This window comes from Oncorhynchus clarkii, chromosome 4, assembly GCF_045791955.1.
Source record: "Oncorhynchus clarkii lewisi isolate Uvic-CL-2024 chromosome 4, UVic_Ocla_1.0, whole genome shotgun sequence".
Classification (NCBI taxonomy): Eukaryota; Metazoa; Chordata; class Actinopteri; order Salmoniformes; family Salmonidae; genus Oncorhynchus; species Oncorhynchus clarkii.
Genome location: NC_092150.1, coordinates 55,173,818 through 55,194,503, shown reverse-complemented (window position 1 = coordinate 55,194,503; position 20,686 = coordinate 55,173,818). Strand labels below are relative to the sequence as shown.

The following is a 20,686-nucleotide window of genomic DNA, read 5'->3' as shown; positions in this document are numbered from 1 at the left end:
GGCGGGGGGGAGGGGGGGGGAGTTCTATGCGTTGAGAAGCTTGGTGAGTTGGTGACCTTATTGGATAGAAATGAAGAGTGGAAAGTGATAGTTGAGCATTTTTAGGAGCATTTCCATTCAAATTAGTTTTTTAAAATTACAGGAGACAGAGGTGGTAGATTATAAATAGTTTTCTTGGTTTTAGAACGTTATTCTTGTGTCTAGTTAATGCAATTTATTTACATTTACCTTGGTGTCTTCAGTACCAGCGCAAGCATGCAGTTTTCGCCGACAGAATGGCCAACGCTACAGAAAATGTTGTGAACTTTCTGTTGAATAACCCCTTTCAGTAAATGGAAAATGTGTGAATTAAAACCGAGGGTTGACCTCTGCCTGAGATCAGTTTCATGTAGAAGGATGAAAAGGTGAGGGCGTTCGTATTGATTGGTATCAAAAGTTAGCTGGGAGCCTTTCATCAACAGGGAGCCTTTCATCAAGCACCCTGTATTGGTGGCCTTGCCTGATTTTTGGAAAGATATGGGCAAAAGGGGGGGGTACAGTGATCTGAAGAACATTGATCATTCAGTTAAATGGCATAACAAAAGCAAGGAGCATATAAATGCCTATATCAGATACAAGCTTCTGGGAAAAAGCTGCATCGATCATGTGGACGAACTCCTGCCTATTCAAACTGTGCAACACAACGAGCAAGTAAGAAGAAACAGGGATGTTGTCAAGTGATTAAATCGACACCACTGCATTTTTGGGCATACAATAATTGTCTTTTAGAGGACACGACTATAGGGAAAGTTCCACTAACAAGAGCAACTACAAGGAGCTCGTAGAGGTAATGGCACGTTACGATGCTTTCTTGCTGAACATGGAACTTTCGACTGTCTTTTCTGGGATGTCGAAATCAATAAAGAATGATTTGATAGCTTCCATCTCATCATCCATTACAAGGGAGATTAAAAAGAGGTTTGCACATTTTTTCGCTCTCAAGTAGGCTTTCCACTTTCCTTCTGTATTTATTTAGCAAAGGTGAAAACTCATAATCACTCCCAACAGACACAAGTAAAAACTAATTACATAAATGTTGCATTTGCCGAGGCTACACCTAAACAGAGATCTGACATGCTGTATGGGATGAAAACGAGATGATTTTTCAGTCTGATCAACTGTAGGCTACTAATAAGAGCAGCTGCATGCAGCCTATGCACCCTGCCAATCTGGTCAGGGTAAACAAATTGGTAATGTTATGTATTTATAGTCCGGGATTCATTCAGGAACGTTTTTTGGGCTACTTTGATGTGTCAAATGGATGAAATGTGCAGTCGGTGTTTGACTTTGTGATTTCTGAAATGTCTGAGTTCATCTTTATGGAGAAACTTGTTGCCCAAACTTACGATGGCACAGCTGTAATGGAATGTATCTGCTATTTGTATTCACAGCTAAGTCCTCTCCTGTTCCCTGATTAAGAGGTGATGACCACTCCACTACCATTGTAATCTCTCTCCTGACATGAACTGAAGCCACATCTCATGTGCCCGCTCATCTACTGGCACGTTGAATGTTTCCTCTCCAAGCACTGTGAGTACCCCTATACATTTTCCCTCATTACTATACGTAGAGTCAATCACACATACAAAAACAATCACATTATTACACATCAATGATTTTACTCTTTGCTTGGACTAACTCATTCTTAGCTCTTTTGTCTAACTCTGTAGTGCATTGTTTTGTTGTTGTTTTTGTCTTCTCAGTTAAATCCTGCCCTGTCCTCAGTGAGTTGAGCTCTTCTCCTACACCATTTATCCACGATGAGCCTGTCCTGCACTGAAGCCTATGAACACCTCAACCCCTGTCAGTCTTTGAGAATTGTATTAACACTCTTTGTCATCTATGTGCGTTTCATGTCTATACTGTGGTTCTCCCATCCTCCGCAATTGTTAAAGTCACCAGCCTCCACTGCAATACAGTGAGCACTAACTTTGTAACAATGCAATCTACCTGTCCTAATTTGAAGAAAAAAAAAATAATAATTGAATGTCCATGCTTCAGTTAGGCACAAGCACATGTGCAAATATCAGAAGTCTATAGTAAAAACAACCAGGAACCTGTCTTCCATTATGTCTGATATGGAAGAAGTCTAGATAATGCAATGCATGATAATCTTATTATCAACAGCAATTCTATTAGGAAAGCTCTTACATCGGTTTAAGAAGGCGTCTATATTTTTGTTTTTTCGTAGTGCCGGGTAGTCCAGATCCAGGGCCAAGGCATTCATGGACTCCTGGGAAAAGAAGAAAAATACATGTAATACATTTACTCTGTTTGAAATGGTTTTATGTCTTATATACAATTAATCTAAGAATTCAGTTCCCCTGCTAAAAAAAAAGAATAAATACGGATAGTTCGGCGATGTTACATATTTAGATATTAGGTCACTTACCTTGAAAGCTGGTGATCTAAATGTTGTCATGACGTTGCCCTGTTGGTGAGGTTTATGACCCCCCATAAATACCTTTCCCCCTTTTCTCTCTATACTCTACAGGACGGACTCTTCGAAAGCCCTTTGTTAACATAGAGAGAATATGGTAACATCAAAAGGTTGGGAACGGAACAATTTTTTGGTAATCCAACCAGTTGAAAGCATCCGTTGGTACTTAAAGAATATGATATCAGATCAGTTGTCGTCTGAGACATTATTACTGATGATAGGACGACATAAACTGTATCTTAGAAAGTCTACACATTCTAGTTATCGGATTCACATGGGATTGTTGTGCAATTTAAACGTTTAAATATGAAATTCTTTATGAAACGTTGAAATGTAATTTTAGTTTTTAAAATTAGAGAATTGTTTTCATAAGTAAAATATGCTCACTCAGTGGCCACGCCTAGTGAATAGGCATTGGATGGAAATTATGAACCAACCCCTTTTCTACATTTATATAAGAGCCCCAGTGACACAATTCACGGCAGACTAAGCCAACCCCAGCGCGAGCTCTGGTTGCGAATGGTTGAACGACTACAACCTAACATAATTTACACTTGTGTTCCCGATGACGTAAGGACTGATGTCCATACTTATAGAAGGGCTAATTTCAACATGAAGGTGACGATCGCCACGCTGGAAGGATGAATTTCGACTTCACCAGCCAGAATATTGCACGAGCTGAGTATGGCAACTTGGTATGAACTTTGAACTCTTATTCACTAAAGAAGTGATACATCCTAGAAGTTGAGTTATAAGCAGCAGCTGCAAACGTGCGTGGCCTAGGAAAGGACAGACAATCTCTTCAGAATGCCCGAGTACTACAACGTGTCTGTTCTACCACACGACGACAGAGTACAATGTATCCCCTCAGAAATATTATTCAAAGGACAAGGGAGATCTCTGCTGTGCAACCCAGCCTTCCATCTTCCACCAATCTATCGAAATGCAGCTCAGAGTAAATCTATTTCTTGCATTTTCCATTTCAGAATTAAGAATACATAAGATTCTGTATTCACGATAGCATTGCTTCATAAGGTCCAATAGAGACCCAATCCTTTTGTTCCTCAGTCTTCCCGCTCTTTCATTCAAACCCAACCCTCTTTCTTTGTGTAACCAGCCGTCATATCGGTTCCATCCACTAGGGACGTTTTCTTTTATGACATAATTAGTAATCAATGTATGATCCATCCTGTGTATATGTATTTCTGTGTGATTATTTAGGTATTTAGTAAATAAATAATTAAACCAAATGTTGTATTGCTGATTTAACTTGTTAGCCAGGGTTCATGAAGATGACCAATAATTTTACGACATTCAGATGAGACTGAATAAAGTTCTGATTAATAATTGACTGCTATTGATATAAAAGATTACCAGATCTTTAAGAGTTTATTCGGAAGACAACAGCTCTATAAACATTATTCCGTGGTGCCCCGACCTCCTAGTTAATTACATTTACATGATTAGTTTAATCAGGTAATATTAATTACAGAGAGTTGATTTGATAAAATGGCATGTCATATAATTTAATCCATAGTAAAGACAACAATGTAAAATCGCTAAACTATCCCTTTAAGTTTGAAATCTTTTTAACTAAAACTGACTATGTTCCACTAACTTAACCACACAGGCACTAAGAATGAAGCAATGTACTGTATTGGGCTGGGCATGCATTCTAAGTAGTATTCTACTGTCTCATCTCCATCAAACAACCCAACAATACAATAAAATGTAAAAATCAAAACTACTAGGCTAATGAACTCAATATCTTTACCCTCCATCATCCCTTATTGCCCTCCATAGCAGTGTTCTCCCAAATGCAACACAGCTGGGAGAGAAGATGAGTCTGCTAATAGACAGCATAACAAGGATATGACACAATGACTAGTACAGTCGTGGCCAAAATGTTTGAGAATGACACAAATATTAATTTTCACACAGTTTGCTGCTTCAGTGTCTTTAGATATTTTGGTCAGCTGTTACTATGGAATACTGAAGTATAATTACAAGCATTTCATAAGTGTCAAAGACTTTTATTGACAATTACATGGAAGTTGATGCAAAGAGTCAATATTTACAGTGTTGATCCTTCGTTTTTAAGACCTCTGCAATCTGCCCTGGCATGCTGGCAATTAACTTCTGGGCCACATCCTGACTGATGGCAGCCCATTCTTGCATAATCAATGCTTGGAGTTTGTCAGAATTTGCAGGTTTTTGTTTGTCAACTCGCCTCTTGAAGATTGACCACAAGTTCTCAATGGGATTAAGGTCTGGGGAGTTTCCTGGCCATGGACCCAAAATATCGATGTTTTGTTCCCCGAGCCACTTAGTTATCACTTTTGCCTTATGGCAAGGTGCTGCTGGATGGTTGGGAGAAGTTGCTCTCGGAGGATGTGTTGGTACCATTCTTTATTTATGACTGTGTTCTTAGGCAAAATTGTGAGTGAGCCCACTCCCTTGGCTGAGAAGCAACCCCACACACGAATGGTCTCAGGATGCTTTACTGTTGGCATGACACAGGACTGATGGTAGCGCTCACCTTGTCTTCTCCGGACTTAGCTTTTTTCCGGGTGCCCCAAACAATCGCAAAGGGGACTCATCAGAGAAAATGACTTTACCCCAGTCCTCAGCAGTCCAATCCCTGTACCTTTTGCAGAATATCAGTCTGTTCCTGATGTTTTTCCTGGAGAGAAGTGGCTTCTTTGCTGCCCTTCTTGACACCAGGCCATCCTTCAAAAGTCTTTGCCTCACTGTGCATGCAGATGCACTCACACCTGCCTGCTGCCATTCCTGAGCAAGCACTGTACTGGTGTCCCGATTCTGAAGCTGAATCAACTTTAGAAGACAGTCCTGGCGTTTGCTGGACTTTTTGGGGGGCCCTGAAGCATTCTTCACAACAATTGAACCACTCTCCTTGAAGTTCTTGATGATCCGATAAATGGATGATTTAGGTGCAATCTTACTGTGGTAGAGGTAAAGTATTTATAGATTACCCTCGCTCCATATACTATAAGCTTGGTGTGATGGAGTGTAGACCGTTTCTAGACAGCAGAGGCAGAGGTCTGCCTTATATCACTGTGACTTATTGTTCAACTGTGACATGTTGAATGACCTTGACCAGGAGGCCATCCTACTGGGAGGCCATCCCAGTCCCTGTACATCAGACGCAGAGCTCTACAGTCGTGGCCAAAAGTTTTGAGAATGAGACAAATATGAATTTTCAAAAAGTCTGCTGCCTCAGTTTGTATGATGGCAATTTGCATATACTCCAGAATGTTATGAAGAGTGATCAGATGAATTGCAATTAATTGCAAAGTCCCTCTTTGCCATTCAAATGAACTGAATCCCCCAAAAACATTTCCACTACATTTCAGCCCTGCCACAAAAGGACCAGCTGACATGATGGTATGGCATCTGATGGCATCTGATCACTCTTCATAACATTCTGGAGTATATGCAAATTGCCATCATACAAACTGAGGCTGCAGACTTTGTGAAAATGAAAATTTGTCTCATTCTCAAAACTTTTGGCCACGACTGTAGAGTCCGCAATATCAAGTGTGCCTAGTGTGGTCTCAATAAAATGATCCAAAGCCTATACTAAAGGCTATAGGCCTAGGCTAAACTAAGAGCATGCTCGGAGAAGCACAGGGCAAAGTTAAATGTACTTCCTTCCCAAGTTTTTGCACTGCTGGGATGGTTTATATTGAAACTAGGCTACACTGCATTGCACACAGCAGTAGATAGGCATTCCCAATCATGAGCCCCGGCCCACCCTGCTCTTGCTGATGTAAACCCTTTTGTGCTGCCTAACTAATGACTGCTGTCTTTTTCCCAAAATATTTTTTTTGTTTGTCCAAAATATGCAATATCTGTGCCAGGGTTTCCATTGGGAAAATGTGGCGACGACAACGTGACCAGCAAGATTTACATTTACATGACATTTGAGAAATGTACCGAACCCATATGCATTGGGTCATTCTGGGCACTGTGGATGGAAGCCCAAATGGGTTATGCACCCATTGGGATTCCAACCGTGTTGCCCTGAATGACAGAACTCACATTTAGATTATGGTAATGAATTCTTAACGGAAAATGCAACTCATGTAATGAAGCAGTCAATAAAACACAATTTTTAAACATTAAACAAAATGCAATTAGCGTAAAACATTATTTGCAATTAAGCTTGGAATGTGTAATAACATTCTAACCAGCGCACCTGTTACCGGTTCCATATGTAACAGAGATACAGTGCCTTGCGAAAGTAATCGGCCCCCTTGAACTTTGCGACCTTTTGCCACATTTCAGGCTTCAAACATAAAGATATAAAACTGTATTTTTTTTGTGAAGAATCAACAACAATTGGGACACAATCATGAAGTGGAACGACATTTATTGGATATTTCAAACTTTTTTAACAAATCAAAAACTGAAAAATTGGGCGTGCAAAATTATTCAGCCCCCTTAAGTTAATACTTTGTAGCGCCACCTTTTGCTGCGATTACAGCTGTAAGTCGCTTGGGGTATGTCTCTATCAGTTTTGCACATCGAGAGACTGAAATTTTTTCCCATTCCTCCTTGCAAAACAGCTCGAGCTCAGTGAGGTTGGATGGAGAGCATTTGTGAACAGCAGTTTTCAGTTCTTTCCACAGATTCTCGATTGGATTCAGGTCTGGACTTTGACTTGGCCATTCTAACACCTGGATATGTTTATTTTTGAACCATTCCATTGTAGATTTTGCTTTATGTTTTGGATCATTGTCTTGTTGGAAGACAAATCTCCGTCCCAGTCTCAGGTCTTTTGCAGACTCCATCAGGTTTTCTTCCAGAATGGTCCTGTATATGGCTCCATCCATCTTCCCATCAATTTTAACCATCTTCCCTGTCCCTGCTGAAGAAAAGCAGGCCCAAACCATGATGCTGCCACCACCATGTTTGACAGTGGGGATGGTGTGTTCAGCTGTGTTGCTTTTACGCCAAACATAACGTTTTGCATTGTTGCCAAAAAGTTAAATTTTGGTTCAAGGGGGCCGAATACTTTCGCAAGGCACTGTACAAATCTCTGATAGAAATTTAGAAAGAGAGGGAATCTACAGATGGAACAACTAGGATAGGTTGCTAATACGACTAGGATTGTGCCTTTGGCTTCTGGACAAGGAAAGAAAGTTGATATGAAAAACAATAGAACAGGAGAGAAATGGCCAATAGAGAGGTAAATGGAAATACATTTGCCAAAATGATACAATTATTCCTGTCTAAACAGAAAAAAAATAATAAGTCACCAGAAAGCATGACTTATCCACAGACGAATCGAGGATCATTAGCTTAGAAAAAAAATACAAAAATGTAGATTGTTGTCACAAGCTCGTAGGCCTATGCATACTTGGGAAGCCCACAATTTGGCCAGCGCACGTGGCAATAGGTCTAGCTGATTATTGAGTTGTGGCTGTCAGTGAAGAGCCTCTAAAATATTATGTGTCTTGAGTATCATTTAAAATGTTGAGACAAGAAGGGGAGGGGTGTGTGGCAAAGATATAGGCGTGTCTCTCTCCAGAATGGCTAAGCTGTCTCCTGAAAATTGTTGAGCTTTCATTGTTTGAATTGTTTGCACTTTGATAATTTTTTGGATCAATACCCCGTTACATATGTCACCAGTAGTAAATGTACAGTTAATCCCCGTCATTTGGTTACATTAACTTCTGTTAATGCATGTATTAATTACAGTCAGTCATTCACCGTTCTCATTCTCAGAGTGGAAACGTTGTTTACAGAGTTCACAACCTGCTACACTTGTGAGGAATAAGTTTTGGTTTATTTCTTGACAATCATTTTGCCTGTTGCCTGCATTTGAATTGTGAATGGGAGGCACGCTTCAGTTACAAGTTGAGAAATAACAATAGTAGCTCTTTTTATCATGAACCAAAACTGTTTTTAACACGCAATTGAGTTTAGAAGTGTTGCACAATGAATGGGCTTATAAAAGCACGTGATTTACTTCAACAACAACCAGATGAAGAGCTACAGGAAAACTCCCTCTAAATAGTCTCTCCATGCTGTGAACGTGTGATAGTTGTGTTGTATAAATAAGATACAGTTAATGTCGGAAGTTTCATACACCTTAGCCAAATACATTTAAACTGAGTTTTACAATTCCTGACATTTATTCCTAGTAAAAATTCCCTGTCTTAGGTCAGTTAGGATCACCACTTTATTTTAAGAATGTGAAATGTCAGAATAATAGTAGAGAGAATGATTAATTGTAGCTTTTATTTCTTTCATCACACTCCCAGTGGGTCAGAAGTTTACATACACTCAATTAGTATTTGGTAGCATTGCCTTCAAAACGTTTTGGGGTAGCCTTCCACAAGCTTCCCACAATAAGTGCATTTTGGCCCATTCCTCCTGACAGAGCTGGTGTAACTGATTCAGGTTTTGAGGCCTCCTTGCTCACAGACTCTTTTTCAGTTCTTCCCACAAATCTTCTATAGGGCTTGAGGTCAGGGTTTTGTGCTGGCCACTCCAATATCTTGACTTTGTTGTTCTTAAGTCATTTTGCCACAATTTTGGAAGTATGCTTGGGGTCATTGTCCATTTGGAAGACCCATTTGCGACCAAGCTTTAACTTCCTGACTGATGTATTGAGATGTTGCTTCAATATATCCACATAATTTCCCTTCCTCATGATGCCTTCTATTTTGTGAAGTGCACCACTCCCTCCTGCAGCAAAGCACCCCCACAACATGATGCTGCCACCCCCGTGCTTCACGGTTGGGATGATGTTCTTCGGCTTGCAAGCCTCCCCCTTTTTCCTCCAAACATAACGATGGTCATTATACCCAAACAGTTCTATTTTTGTTTCATCAGACCAGAGGACATTTCTATAAAAAAAAGTATGATCTTTGTCCCCATGTGCAGTTGCAAACCGTAGTCTGGCTTTTTTATGGCGGTTCTGGAGCAGTGGCTTCTTCCTTGCTGAGCGGCTTTTCAGGTTATGTTGATATAGGACTCGTTTTACTGTGGATATAGATACTTTTGTACCTGTTTCCTCCAGCATCTTCACAAGGTAGTTTTTCTGTGTTGTTGTTCTGGGATTGATTTGCACTTTTCGCACCAAAGTACATTAATCTCTAGGACACAGAACGCGTCTCCTTCCTGAGTGGTATGACGGCTGCGTGGTCCCATGGTGTTTACACTTGCGTACTATTGTTTGTACAGATGAACGTGGTACGTTCAGGCGTTTGGAAATTACTCCCAAGGATGAACCAGACTAGTGGAGGTCTACAATTTTTTTCTGAGGTCTTGGCTGATTTCTTTAGATTTTATCATGATGCCAAGCAAAGAAGCACTTAATTTGAAGGTAGGCCTTGAAATATATCCACAGACACATCTCCAATTGACTCAAATGATGCCAATTCGCCTATCAGAAGCTTCTAAAGCCATGACATCATTTTCTGGAATTTTCCAAGCTGTTAAAAGGCACAGTCATCTTAGTGTATGTAAACTTCTGACCCACTGGAATTGTGATACAGTGTATTATAAGTTAAATAATCTGTCTGTAAGCAATTGTTCGAAAAATTACTTGCGTCATGCACAAAACTATAGTTTGTTAACGAGAAATGTGTGGGGTGGTTGAAAAACAAGTTTTATTAATGACTCCAACCTAAGTGTACGTAAACTTCCAACTTCAACTGTACATGATGACTAACTAAAATACACAGGCCATGCAATTTAACCTATCAACGAATCAACTTGATGGTCAAATGTGTTTACATCGAGTGGTATTTCCATCAATGAATAAAAAGCATTATTTTGCAATGGAATTTTTTTTCTCCAGGTCATTTTGGCCGGCAACAGTTTAATTTATGGATTTTGGCCAAAAGACGGCATAATTAGCTACAAGACGGCAATTGCCTGCTAACGGAAACCCTGAACTGTGCAAGTGGACTAGGCCTACTGATGTCCTGTTCAGTTTGAGAGGGAGAGCACGAAGATGAGAAGCAGGACCGGAGGTAAGCTTGCTACTGCTAGAATTGATTTGAATGAAAAGTAATGAAGCTATTTATCAGAGTTATTGACCTCACATTAACTCTTACTTCTACCCCCTCCTTTTTCGAACATTCTGTTAAAAATCGCGCAACTTTTCAGCGTCCTGCTACTCATGCCAGGAATATAGTATATGCATATGATTAGTATGTGTGGATAGAAAACACTCTGAAGTTTCTAAAACTGGTTAAATCACGGCTGTGACTATAACAGATCGTGTGTTTCATTGAAAAACGCAAGAAAAACTGCTCTATGAAAGCTAAAAATAATTTCCATAAGTCACTTTCATGGGTTGTTAAAAGAGGACAAAATGTAATATCGACCTGCATGCAATTCATACAAATTCCACACGATGTCGCCATTGTCGTCATTTTCAATTGAATTTTTTGTTGGAAAATCCAAGTATCTGGCATCCGTTTCTTCCAGTCTCCACCAGGACGCTGTAAAAGTGGACAATGGCAGCCATTGATTTGAAGACGAGGAGCTATTGAATATACATCGCCCTGTAATCATTTTGATAGATTATAAACGTTTACTAATACCTAAAGTTGGATTACAAAAGGATTTCGAAGTGTTTTGTGAAAGTTTATCGTCGACTTTTTTAATTTTAAAAAATGATGCAGCGTTAAAAAACAATGTTTTTTTCTGAATGACACAGCTTCCATAGAAAGCTATTTTGGGTATATATGGACCGATTTAAACGAAAAAAAAGACCCAATAGTGATGTTTATGGGGCATATAGGAGTGCCAAGAAAGAAGCTTGTCAAAGGTAATGAATGTTTTATATTTTATTTCTGCGTTTTGTGCTGCGTCGGATAAGCAGAGTCTTTGTTTACGTCGCATTCAGGCATTTTCAGGTGGTGCATGCTATCAGATAATACCTTCTCATGCTTTCGCCGAAAAGCATTTTAAAAATCTGACTTGTTGGCTAGGTTCACAACGAGTGTAGCTTTAATTCAATACCCTGCTTGTGAATTTTGATCAAGGTTTGAGTTTGAACGAGTACATTTAGCATTTAGCGTAGCGCATTTGCATTTCCAGGTGCCTACTTGAGACATATGCGTCTCAAGTAGAATCAAGAAGTTAAGCCATATTCAAGTAATTTACATAACTTACATTACTATGAAGCACAGCTGCGGAGATAGTGTGCATGGGTGCTGAAAGTAGGCTAATTCAAGGCCTAATTCATTCAAACAGTCATCATTTTAACTTGACTTTAGGCTACTAAAAACAAGAGTGCTTTGTGTTGTAGCCTGTTTCTTCCTATTCAAGAAATACGAGTTAGATCTACCCGTTTGACAGTAACTCCTTAAATATCTCAGGGAAGAGCTTGGTGTGTTAAGTTAAAACCAGGGCTCGAATTGGGGGGGTATGTGAAGATATTGACTTTTGTTATAGAAAATGGCTAAAAGCATAGCTCTACCCCTTTGAAAAACATATAATGGACCGGATTATATAAAGTGATCTATAACAATGCATTAGTCCGCAATGCTTTATGCTAGAAACAAGCTGTAAAATGCCAGGGAAAGGCGTGACTCTGATGCATATGGGCTATATGTTGTTTGTCTCTATGTCATTTGGGGCTGCACTACAACCTTCTATAGTTGAGGAGACAAAAATAAATTGACTTTGCTTGGGAAGTAATGTGTAATTCTGTCAATATCAATTGACGTTCGACATTTCAACAGGCTATTAAATAACATACTAACTCTAAATCAGTCAGGAGCAAGCCAGGTAGCCTAAGAAGGAAAAAAAATAACTTATTAGGCTATATTACTATTATTTCAAGGCTGCCGGCCATTTTAGAAATCAATTGTGAAGCATTTGTGATACGCTTCAGGCTGGCAGGAGCACTCAGCATTTCAACAACAGCACTTCAACAACATTCTAAGTACTTAGAATTAAATAATAATTTAATGAAAAATGCCTTATTAGGCTATACAGTCGTTCTACAGTGACTTTTAATTAGCTTGTAGAAACACAAGTTTGGCCAGTCTTTGGTTTGAGGATCACGCAGTGAGCTATGCATGCCTAGCTTGTAAATTTAGCTTTATATTCCCATGCCCTAATCAGTCAACACATATCTATTTTGTAACAACAATATCATGGAATATAATAAGAATACATTTGAAAATTATAGTTTCCCATATGAAAGAAAAGTTTCAAGTGCATATAAGCCTACCTGATGATATACGGCTGCTGTGTTAAACAACAAATGATTCATGCGGGGCTTTTATTAAAATCAAATTATTTTCACCCCTACCCTTGTCCGCAACCTTCTGGCTACTCTGCCATGTAATGCTTACAAAACAAAGACCCGTTTCTAAAACGGCAAAGCTAAGGCTCTGGGTTTCCCAAAAGCATCGTAGGACTAAAATATTGTTCCGTCCATTTAGTGTCAATGGAATAAGATGCTAAGCACTAAGATGCTTTTGGGAAACGCAGCCCTGGTCTGCACTAGGAGTGAGGGTAAACGGTAGGCATGTTCTCTGCTGTCCACTTTATGTTTTAATTATTATTTTGGGTATAGGAAAACTTGCTTTCCCCCCCAAGCTTTCAGGGAGGGTTGGATAAAATATACTTTACTGAAGGGAGGGCCATTGATTTTAATTTAATAAAAAGGTCAGATTTTCTCCAGGTAGTCCTCAATATAAATAACATACAGTCCCTTATGGGACAGAGTTCTTTGCCTTTACCCAGCATTTCTGGGAGCTCGGGGTCAGCTTCATTTAAGGGGCAGTGTGAGTGTGTGACTAAGTCAATTTTGTCATTGACTGCATGCATTTGCATTTACTCTCTGTTCTGAACGTACTTTTACCATTTAGCCGTACCCTTATCCTACTCCTCCTCTGTTCCTCTGGTGATGTGGAGGTTAACCCAGGCCCTGCAGTGCCTAGCTCCACTCCTATTTCCCAGGCGCTCTCATTTGTTGACTTCTGTAACCGTAAAAGCCTTGGTTTCATGCATGTTAACATTAGGAGCCTCCTCCCTAAGTTTGTTTTATTCACTGCCCTAGTACACTCTGCAAACCCGGATGTCCTAACCGTGTCTGAATCCTGGCTCAGGAAGACTACCAAAACCCCTGAAATTTCCATCCCTAACTATAATATTTTCCAACAAGATAGAACTGCCAAAGAGAGCGGAGTTGCAATCTACTGCAGAGATAGCCTGCAGAGTTCTGTCCCACTATCCAGGTCTGTACCCAAACAATTTGAGCTTCTACTTTTAAAAATCCACCTTTCCAGAAACAAGTCTCTCACGGTTGCCGCTTGCTATAGGCCACACTCTGCCCCCAGCTGTGCCCTGGACACCATATGTGAACTGATTGCCCCACATCTATCTTCAGAGCTACTGCTGCTAGGTGACCTAAACTGGGACATGCTTAACACCCCGGCCATCCTACAATCTAAACTAGATGCCCTCAATCTCACACAAATTATCAATGAACCCACCAGGTACAGGCCCACATCTGTAAACACGGGCACCCTCATAGATATCATCCTAACAAACTTGCCCTCCAAATATACCTCTGCTGTTTTCAACTAAGATCTCAGCGACCACTGCCTCATTGCCTACATCCGTAATGGGTCCGCGGTCAAACGACCACCCCTCATCACTGTCAAACGCTCCCTAAAACACTTCAGCGAGCAGGCCTTTCTAATTGACCTGGCCCGGGTATCCTGGAAAGATATTGACCTCATCCCGTCAGTAGAGGATGCCTGGTCATTCTTTAAATAAATATGCCCCTTTCAAAAAATTAGAACCAGGAACAGATATAGCCCTTGGTTCTCTCCAGACCTGACTGCCCTTGACCAGCACAAAAACATCCTGTGGCGTTCTGAATTAGCATCGAATAGCCCCCGTGATATGCAACTTTTCAGAGAAGTTAGGAACCAATATACACAGGCAGGTAGGAAATCTAAGGCTAGCTTTTTCAAGTAGAAAATTGCATCCTGTAGCGCAAACTCAAAAAAGTTCCGGGACACTGTAAATTCCATGGAGAATAAGAGCACCGCCTCCCAGCTGCCCACTGCACTGAGGCTAGGAAACACTGTCACCACTGATAAATCCACTGTAAATGAGAATTTCAATAAGCATTTTTCTACGGCTGGCCATGCTGTCCACCTGGCTACCCCTACCCCTGTAAACAGCCTTGCACTCCAACTCGCCCAAGCCTCCCCGATTTCTCCTTCACCCAAATCCAGATAGCTGATGTTCTGAAAGAGCTGCAAAATCTGGACCCCTACAAATCAGCCGGGCTAAACAATCTCTTTCTAAAATTATCTACCAACATTTTTGCAACCCCTATCACTAGCCTGCTCAACCTCTCTTTCGTATCATCTGAGATTCCCAAAGATTGGAAAGCTGCAGTGGTCATCCCCCTCTTCAAAGGGGGAGACACTCTAGACCCAAACTGCTACAGACCTAAATCTATCCTACCCTGCCTTTCTAAGGTCTTCGAAAGCCAAGTTAACAGATTACCGACCATTTAGAATCTCACCTTATCTTCTCCGCTATGCAATCTGGTTTCAGAGCTGGTCATGGGTGCACCTCAGCCACGCTCAAGGTCCTAAATGATATCATAACCGCCATCGATAAGAGACATTACTGTGCAGCCGTATTCATCGACCTAGCCAAGGCTTTCGACTCTGTCAATCACCACATTCTTATTGGCAGACTCAACAGCCTAGATTTCTCAAATGATTGCCTCGCCTGGTTTACCAACTACTTCTCTGATAGAGTTCAGTGTGTCAAATCGAGGGCCTGTTGTTCGGACCTCTGGCAGGCTCTTTTCTCTGTATACATCAATGATGTCGCTCTTGCTGCTGGTGATTCTCTGATCCACCTCTACGCAGACAACACCATTCTGTATACTTCTGGCCATTTGTTGGACACTGTGCTAACTAACCTCCAGACGAGCTTCAATGTCATACAACTCTTCTTCCGTGGCCTCCAACTGCTCTTAAATGCAGGTAAAACTAAATGCATGCTCTTCAACCGATCACTGCCCGCACCTGCCCACCGGTCCAGCATCACTACTCTGGAAGGCTCTGACTTAGAATATGTGGATAACTACAAATACCTAAGTGTCTGGTTAGACTGTAAACTCCCCTTTCAGACTCACATTAAGCATCTCCAATCCAAAATGAAATCTAGAATCGGCTTCCTCTTTCGCAACAAAGAATCCTTCACTCATGCTGCCAAACATACCCTCGTAAAACTGACCATCCTACCGATCCTCGACTTCAGCGATGTAATTTATAAAATAGCCTCCAACACTCTACTCAACAAATTGGATGCGGTCTATCACAGTGCCATCTGTTTTGTCACCAAAGCCCCATATACAACCCACCACTGCGACCTGAACTCTCTCGTTGGCTGGCCCTCGCTTCACTCTCGTCGCCAAACCCACTGGCTCCAGGTCATCTACAAGTCTCTCCTAGGTAAAGCCCTGCCTTATCTCAGCTCACTGGTCACCATAGCAGCACCCACTCATAGCACGCGCTCCAGCAGGTCTGTCTCAATGGTGACCCCCAAAGCCAATTCATCTTTGGCCGCCTTTCCTTCCAGTTCTCTGCTGCCAATGACTGGAACAAACTGAAAAAATCACTGAAGCTGGAGACTCATATCTCCCTCACTAGCTTTAACCTGTTGCGACGACCAAACCCGGATCCGGGATTCTATTTATAGACCTAAGCTCATTACCATAACGCAACGTTAACTATTCATGAAAATCGCAAATGAAATGAAATAAATATGCTAGCTCTCAAGCTTAGCCTTTTGTTAACAACACTGTCATCTCAGATTTTCAAAATATGCTTTTCAACCATAGGAAAACAATCATTTGTGTAACAGTAGCTAGCTAGCGTAGCATTTAGCGTTAGCATTAGCGTTAGCATTAGCGTTAGCATTTAGCAGGCAACTATCACAAAAACAAGTAAAGCCTTCAAATAAAATAACTTACCTTTGAAGAACTTCTGATGTTTTCAATGAGGAGACTCTCAGTTAGATAGCAGATGCTCCGTTTTTCCAAAAGATCCTTTGTGTATTAGAAATAGCTCCGTTTTGTACATCACATTTGGCTACCAAAAAAAAAAAAAAAAAAAAAAAACGAAAATTCAGCCCTCAAAACGCGAACTTTTTTCCAAATTAACTCCATAATATCGACTGAAACATGGCAAACGTGGTTTAGAATCAATCCTCAAGGTGTTTTTCCACATATCTCTTCAATGATATATCCTTCGTGGAAGCCTGGTTTCTCCTTGCTCTCAAATGGAAAAATAATTGCACCTGGCTTTACGCTCCAATTTCGACGCAGGGACACCAGGCGGACACTTGGAAAATGTAGTCTCTTATGGTCAATCTTCCAATGATATGCCTACAAATACGTCACAATGCTGCTAACACTTTGGGGGAACGACAGAAAGTGTAGGCTCATTCCTTGCGCAATCACAGCCATATAAGAAGACAATGGAAAACAGAGCTTCAGAAATTCTGCTCATTTCCTGGTTGATGCATCATCTTGGTTTCGCCTGTAGAATGAGTTCTGGGGCACTTACAGACAATATCTTTGCAGATTCTGAAACTTCAGAGTGTTTTCTTTCAAAAACTGTCAAGAATACTGCTGTCAAGAATATGCATAGTCTTTTCGTGACAAAATATCGCGCTTAAAACGGGAACGTTTTTTATCCAAAAATGAAATAGCGCCCCTAGAGATCAAAGAGGTTAAGCACCAGCTGTCTTAGCAGCTCAAAGATCACTGCATATTGCCATTCCAGTGTTTAATAACTTCTTTGGGATAGGGGGCAGCATTTTCACTTTTGGATGAATAGCATGCCCAGAGTAAACTGCCTCCTACTCAGTCCCAGATGCTAATATATGCATATTATTAGTTGTATTGGGTAGAAAACACTCGGAAGTTTCTAAAACTGTTTGAATGATGTCTGTGAGTATAACAGAACTCATATGGCAGGCAAAAAACAGAGAAAAAATCCAAACAGGAAGTGGGAAATCTGAGGTTTGTAGTTTTTTTAACTCAGCCCCTATCGAATTCACAGTGGGAAATGGGTAATGTTGCACTTCCTAAGGCTTCCACTAGATGTCAACCGTCTTTAGAACGTTGTTTCAGGCTTCTCCTGTGAAGGGGGGCCGGATGGGAGCTGTTTGACTAAGGGGTCTGCCAACAGCCTCGTTCTCAGTCATGCGCATTTCACATGAGAGGTATCTCTCGTTCCATTCTACAGACAATGGAATTCTCTGGTTGGAACATTAATGATAGAAACATCCTAAAGAGTGATTCTATACTTAGTTTGACAAGTTTCTTCGACCTGTAATATAACTTTTTGAACTTTTCGTCCGACTGGACCTGAATGCGATTTTGGATTTGTTTACCAAACGCCCTAACAAAAGAAGCTATTTGGACAAAAATTGACATAAATGATGGACATTATCAAACAAAACAAACATTTATTGTGGAACTGCGATTCCTGGGAGTGCATTCTGATGAAGGTCATATAAGGTATGTGAATATTTTTAATGCTATTTGTGACTAATGTTGACTGCGCAACATGGCGGATATTTATTTTGGCTGGATTGGGCTCTGAGTGCCGTACTCAGATTATGCTTTTTCCGTAAAGTTTTTTTGAAATCTGACACAGCGGTTGCATTAAGGAGGAGTGTATCTAAAGTTCCATGCAAAACACTTGAATTTTCATCAACATTTATAATGAGTATTTCTGTGAATTCATGTGGCTCTCTGCAATATCACTGCAAGTTTTGGAACTACTGAACATAACACGCCAATGTAAAATAAGATTTTTGGATATAAATATGAACTTTACCGAACAGAACATACATGTATTGTGTAACATGAAGTCCTATGAGTGTCATCTGATGAAGATCATCAAAGGTTAGTGATTAATTTTATCTCTATTTGTTCTTTTTGTGACTCCTCTCTTTGGCTGGAAAAAATAACTGGGTTTTTCTGTGAGTTGGTGGTGACCTAACATAATCATTTGTGGAGCTTTCGCTGTAAAGCATTTTTGAAATCAGACACTGTGACTGGATTAAGGAGAATTTTATCTTTAAAATGGTGCCTAATACTTGTATGTTTGAGAAATTTGATTTATGAGATTTCTGTTGATTTGTATTTGGCGCGGAGAGGCCAGCGGAACGGGGTTCCCCAGTCCTGGACAGGTTAATTGCTATATTGTAATTACTTCGCCACCATGGCCTATTTATTGCCTTAACTCCAGTATCCTACCTCATTTGCACTCACTGTATATAGACTTGTTGTTTTCCTTTTTTTTTACTGTATTATTGACTGTATGTTTGTTTATTCCATTTGTAACTGTGTTGTTGTATGGGTCGAACTGTTATGCTTTATCTTGGCCAGGTCGCAGTTGCAAATGAGAACTTGCTCTCAAGTAGCCTACCTGGTTAAATAAAGGTGAAATAAAATTTAAATTTTTTTAAAAAGGACTTGTCATGGACCAACAACACCACCACTCTTGTCAAGAGGGCGCAACAGCATCTCTACTTCTTAAGGTGGATGAAGAAATTTGACAAGCCACCCCGGGTCTTCTCCAAATACTACCACTGCACGATCGAGAGTTTGCTGATCAGTCGCATCACGATCTGGTACAGGAATTGCTCTGTCCATGACCACAGACCAGTACATCAGTGGGACTGTGCATCCCACCCAAATCGGAGCATGAGGTCTGATACCAACAGGCTCAGAGACAGTTGAACTGGACTGACCACCTGCTCTGATTCTCCGCACCTTAGCACACATGCACTCACTCACGTACACATACAAAGACATACACACCTACAAACATACACATTTACATTCATGCTACACATACCACAACTGCTGCTACCAGACTCTTATTATGATTGCTCAATACTGCACAATTTAAACACTTGCACAAATCCCCCCTTCCCCAAAACACGTGTAAATATTTTACTTATGCAAAAATGTTTATTCCATTTACTTTATGTTTTTATTCTCATCGTTTATAATTTCTTATTGTTATTGCATTGTCGAGAAGGAACCTGCAATTAAGCATTTCGTTGAACGGTGTATACTATGTGTATCCTGTACATATGACTAATGAAACTTGAAACTTGAGACTTTTTCTTACAACCAACGTCAACCAACCACTCCAAGAGTAGACCCTCTGTAAGGTCAGGGGCCATATATATCAAGCGTATCAGAGTAAGAGTGCTGATCTAGGATCAGGTCCCCCCATCCATATATTCTTGATCATTTTGATCTAAAAGGCAAAACTGATCCTAAATCAGCCATCCTACTTTGAGCTGCTTGATAAATACACGCCTATAATGTATGATTCAGAATCTGTCTATGGAGTTTGCTAGCTAATCTTTATTTTATAATCCCATAATGATCTAATCTGCCTAACAACAATCTAACTACATAGATAATCTGTTTATTCTAAACCAATTAAATACGCTCATGGGCGTTATGGGGGAGGGATTGAAAGAGATTAAATGAGCAGAGTGGGTACATACAGTAAGTACAACCTCATCTAGAAAAGCATGTCAATCCAACCTAGACATTTGTATGTGTATTCTTTAAAGGGCTCCATTTAGCACATTAGGTGTGCCCCAAACACTGAGAACGTCATAGAGATTCAGGCATACGACCACTGCCTGAGGCGAAGGCAGGTTTCCCCAACTGGTGGTCCGCTTGCCAAGTGGTTTTATTTGGCCCCCCCAAGTTCTCTGAGAAAAATAAAACAGTGCCTTCAGAAAGTATTCACACCTCACACCTCGGGAATAGGAATGGGTCACACCTACTGAGAAGGGGGAGGGAGAGGGGAGCTGGGACAGACATAAAAACAATTAGCATTATTTGTCTTATTATTGCCCGTCTGTGATCTGAACCCCTCACAGAATTGTTTAAAGAAAATAATAATACACATTTTGTCACTAAAAATAATATACAGGCGTCCTTCCTAACTCCGTTGCAGGAGAGGAAGGAAACCGCTCGTGGATTTCACAATGAGGCCAATGGTGACTTTAAAACACTTACACAGTTTAATGGCTGTGATATGAGAAAACTGAGGATGGATCAAAATTGTACTTACTCCACAATAGTAACCTAATTGATTAAGTGAATAGAAGGAAGCCTTTACACAA

At 40.5% G+C, this 20,686-nt stretch overlaps 1 protein-coding gene across 1 annotated transcript in view; it reads right to left on the bottom strand.

Moving 5' to 3' along the window:
• Positions 1 to 20,686, bottom strand: part of LOC139406949 (rho-associated protein kinase 2-like) — a 78,219-nt gene that overhangs the window by 50,966 nt on the left and 6,567 nt on the right. Inside the window, exon 2 of the mRNA XM_071150140.1 lies at positions 2,191 to 2,272. Coding sequence (XP_071006241.1) covers positions 2,191 to 2,272 — 82 coding nt within the window. The remainder of the gene's footprint in view (positions 1 to 2,190; positions 2,273 to 20,686) is intronic.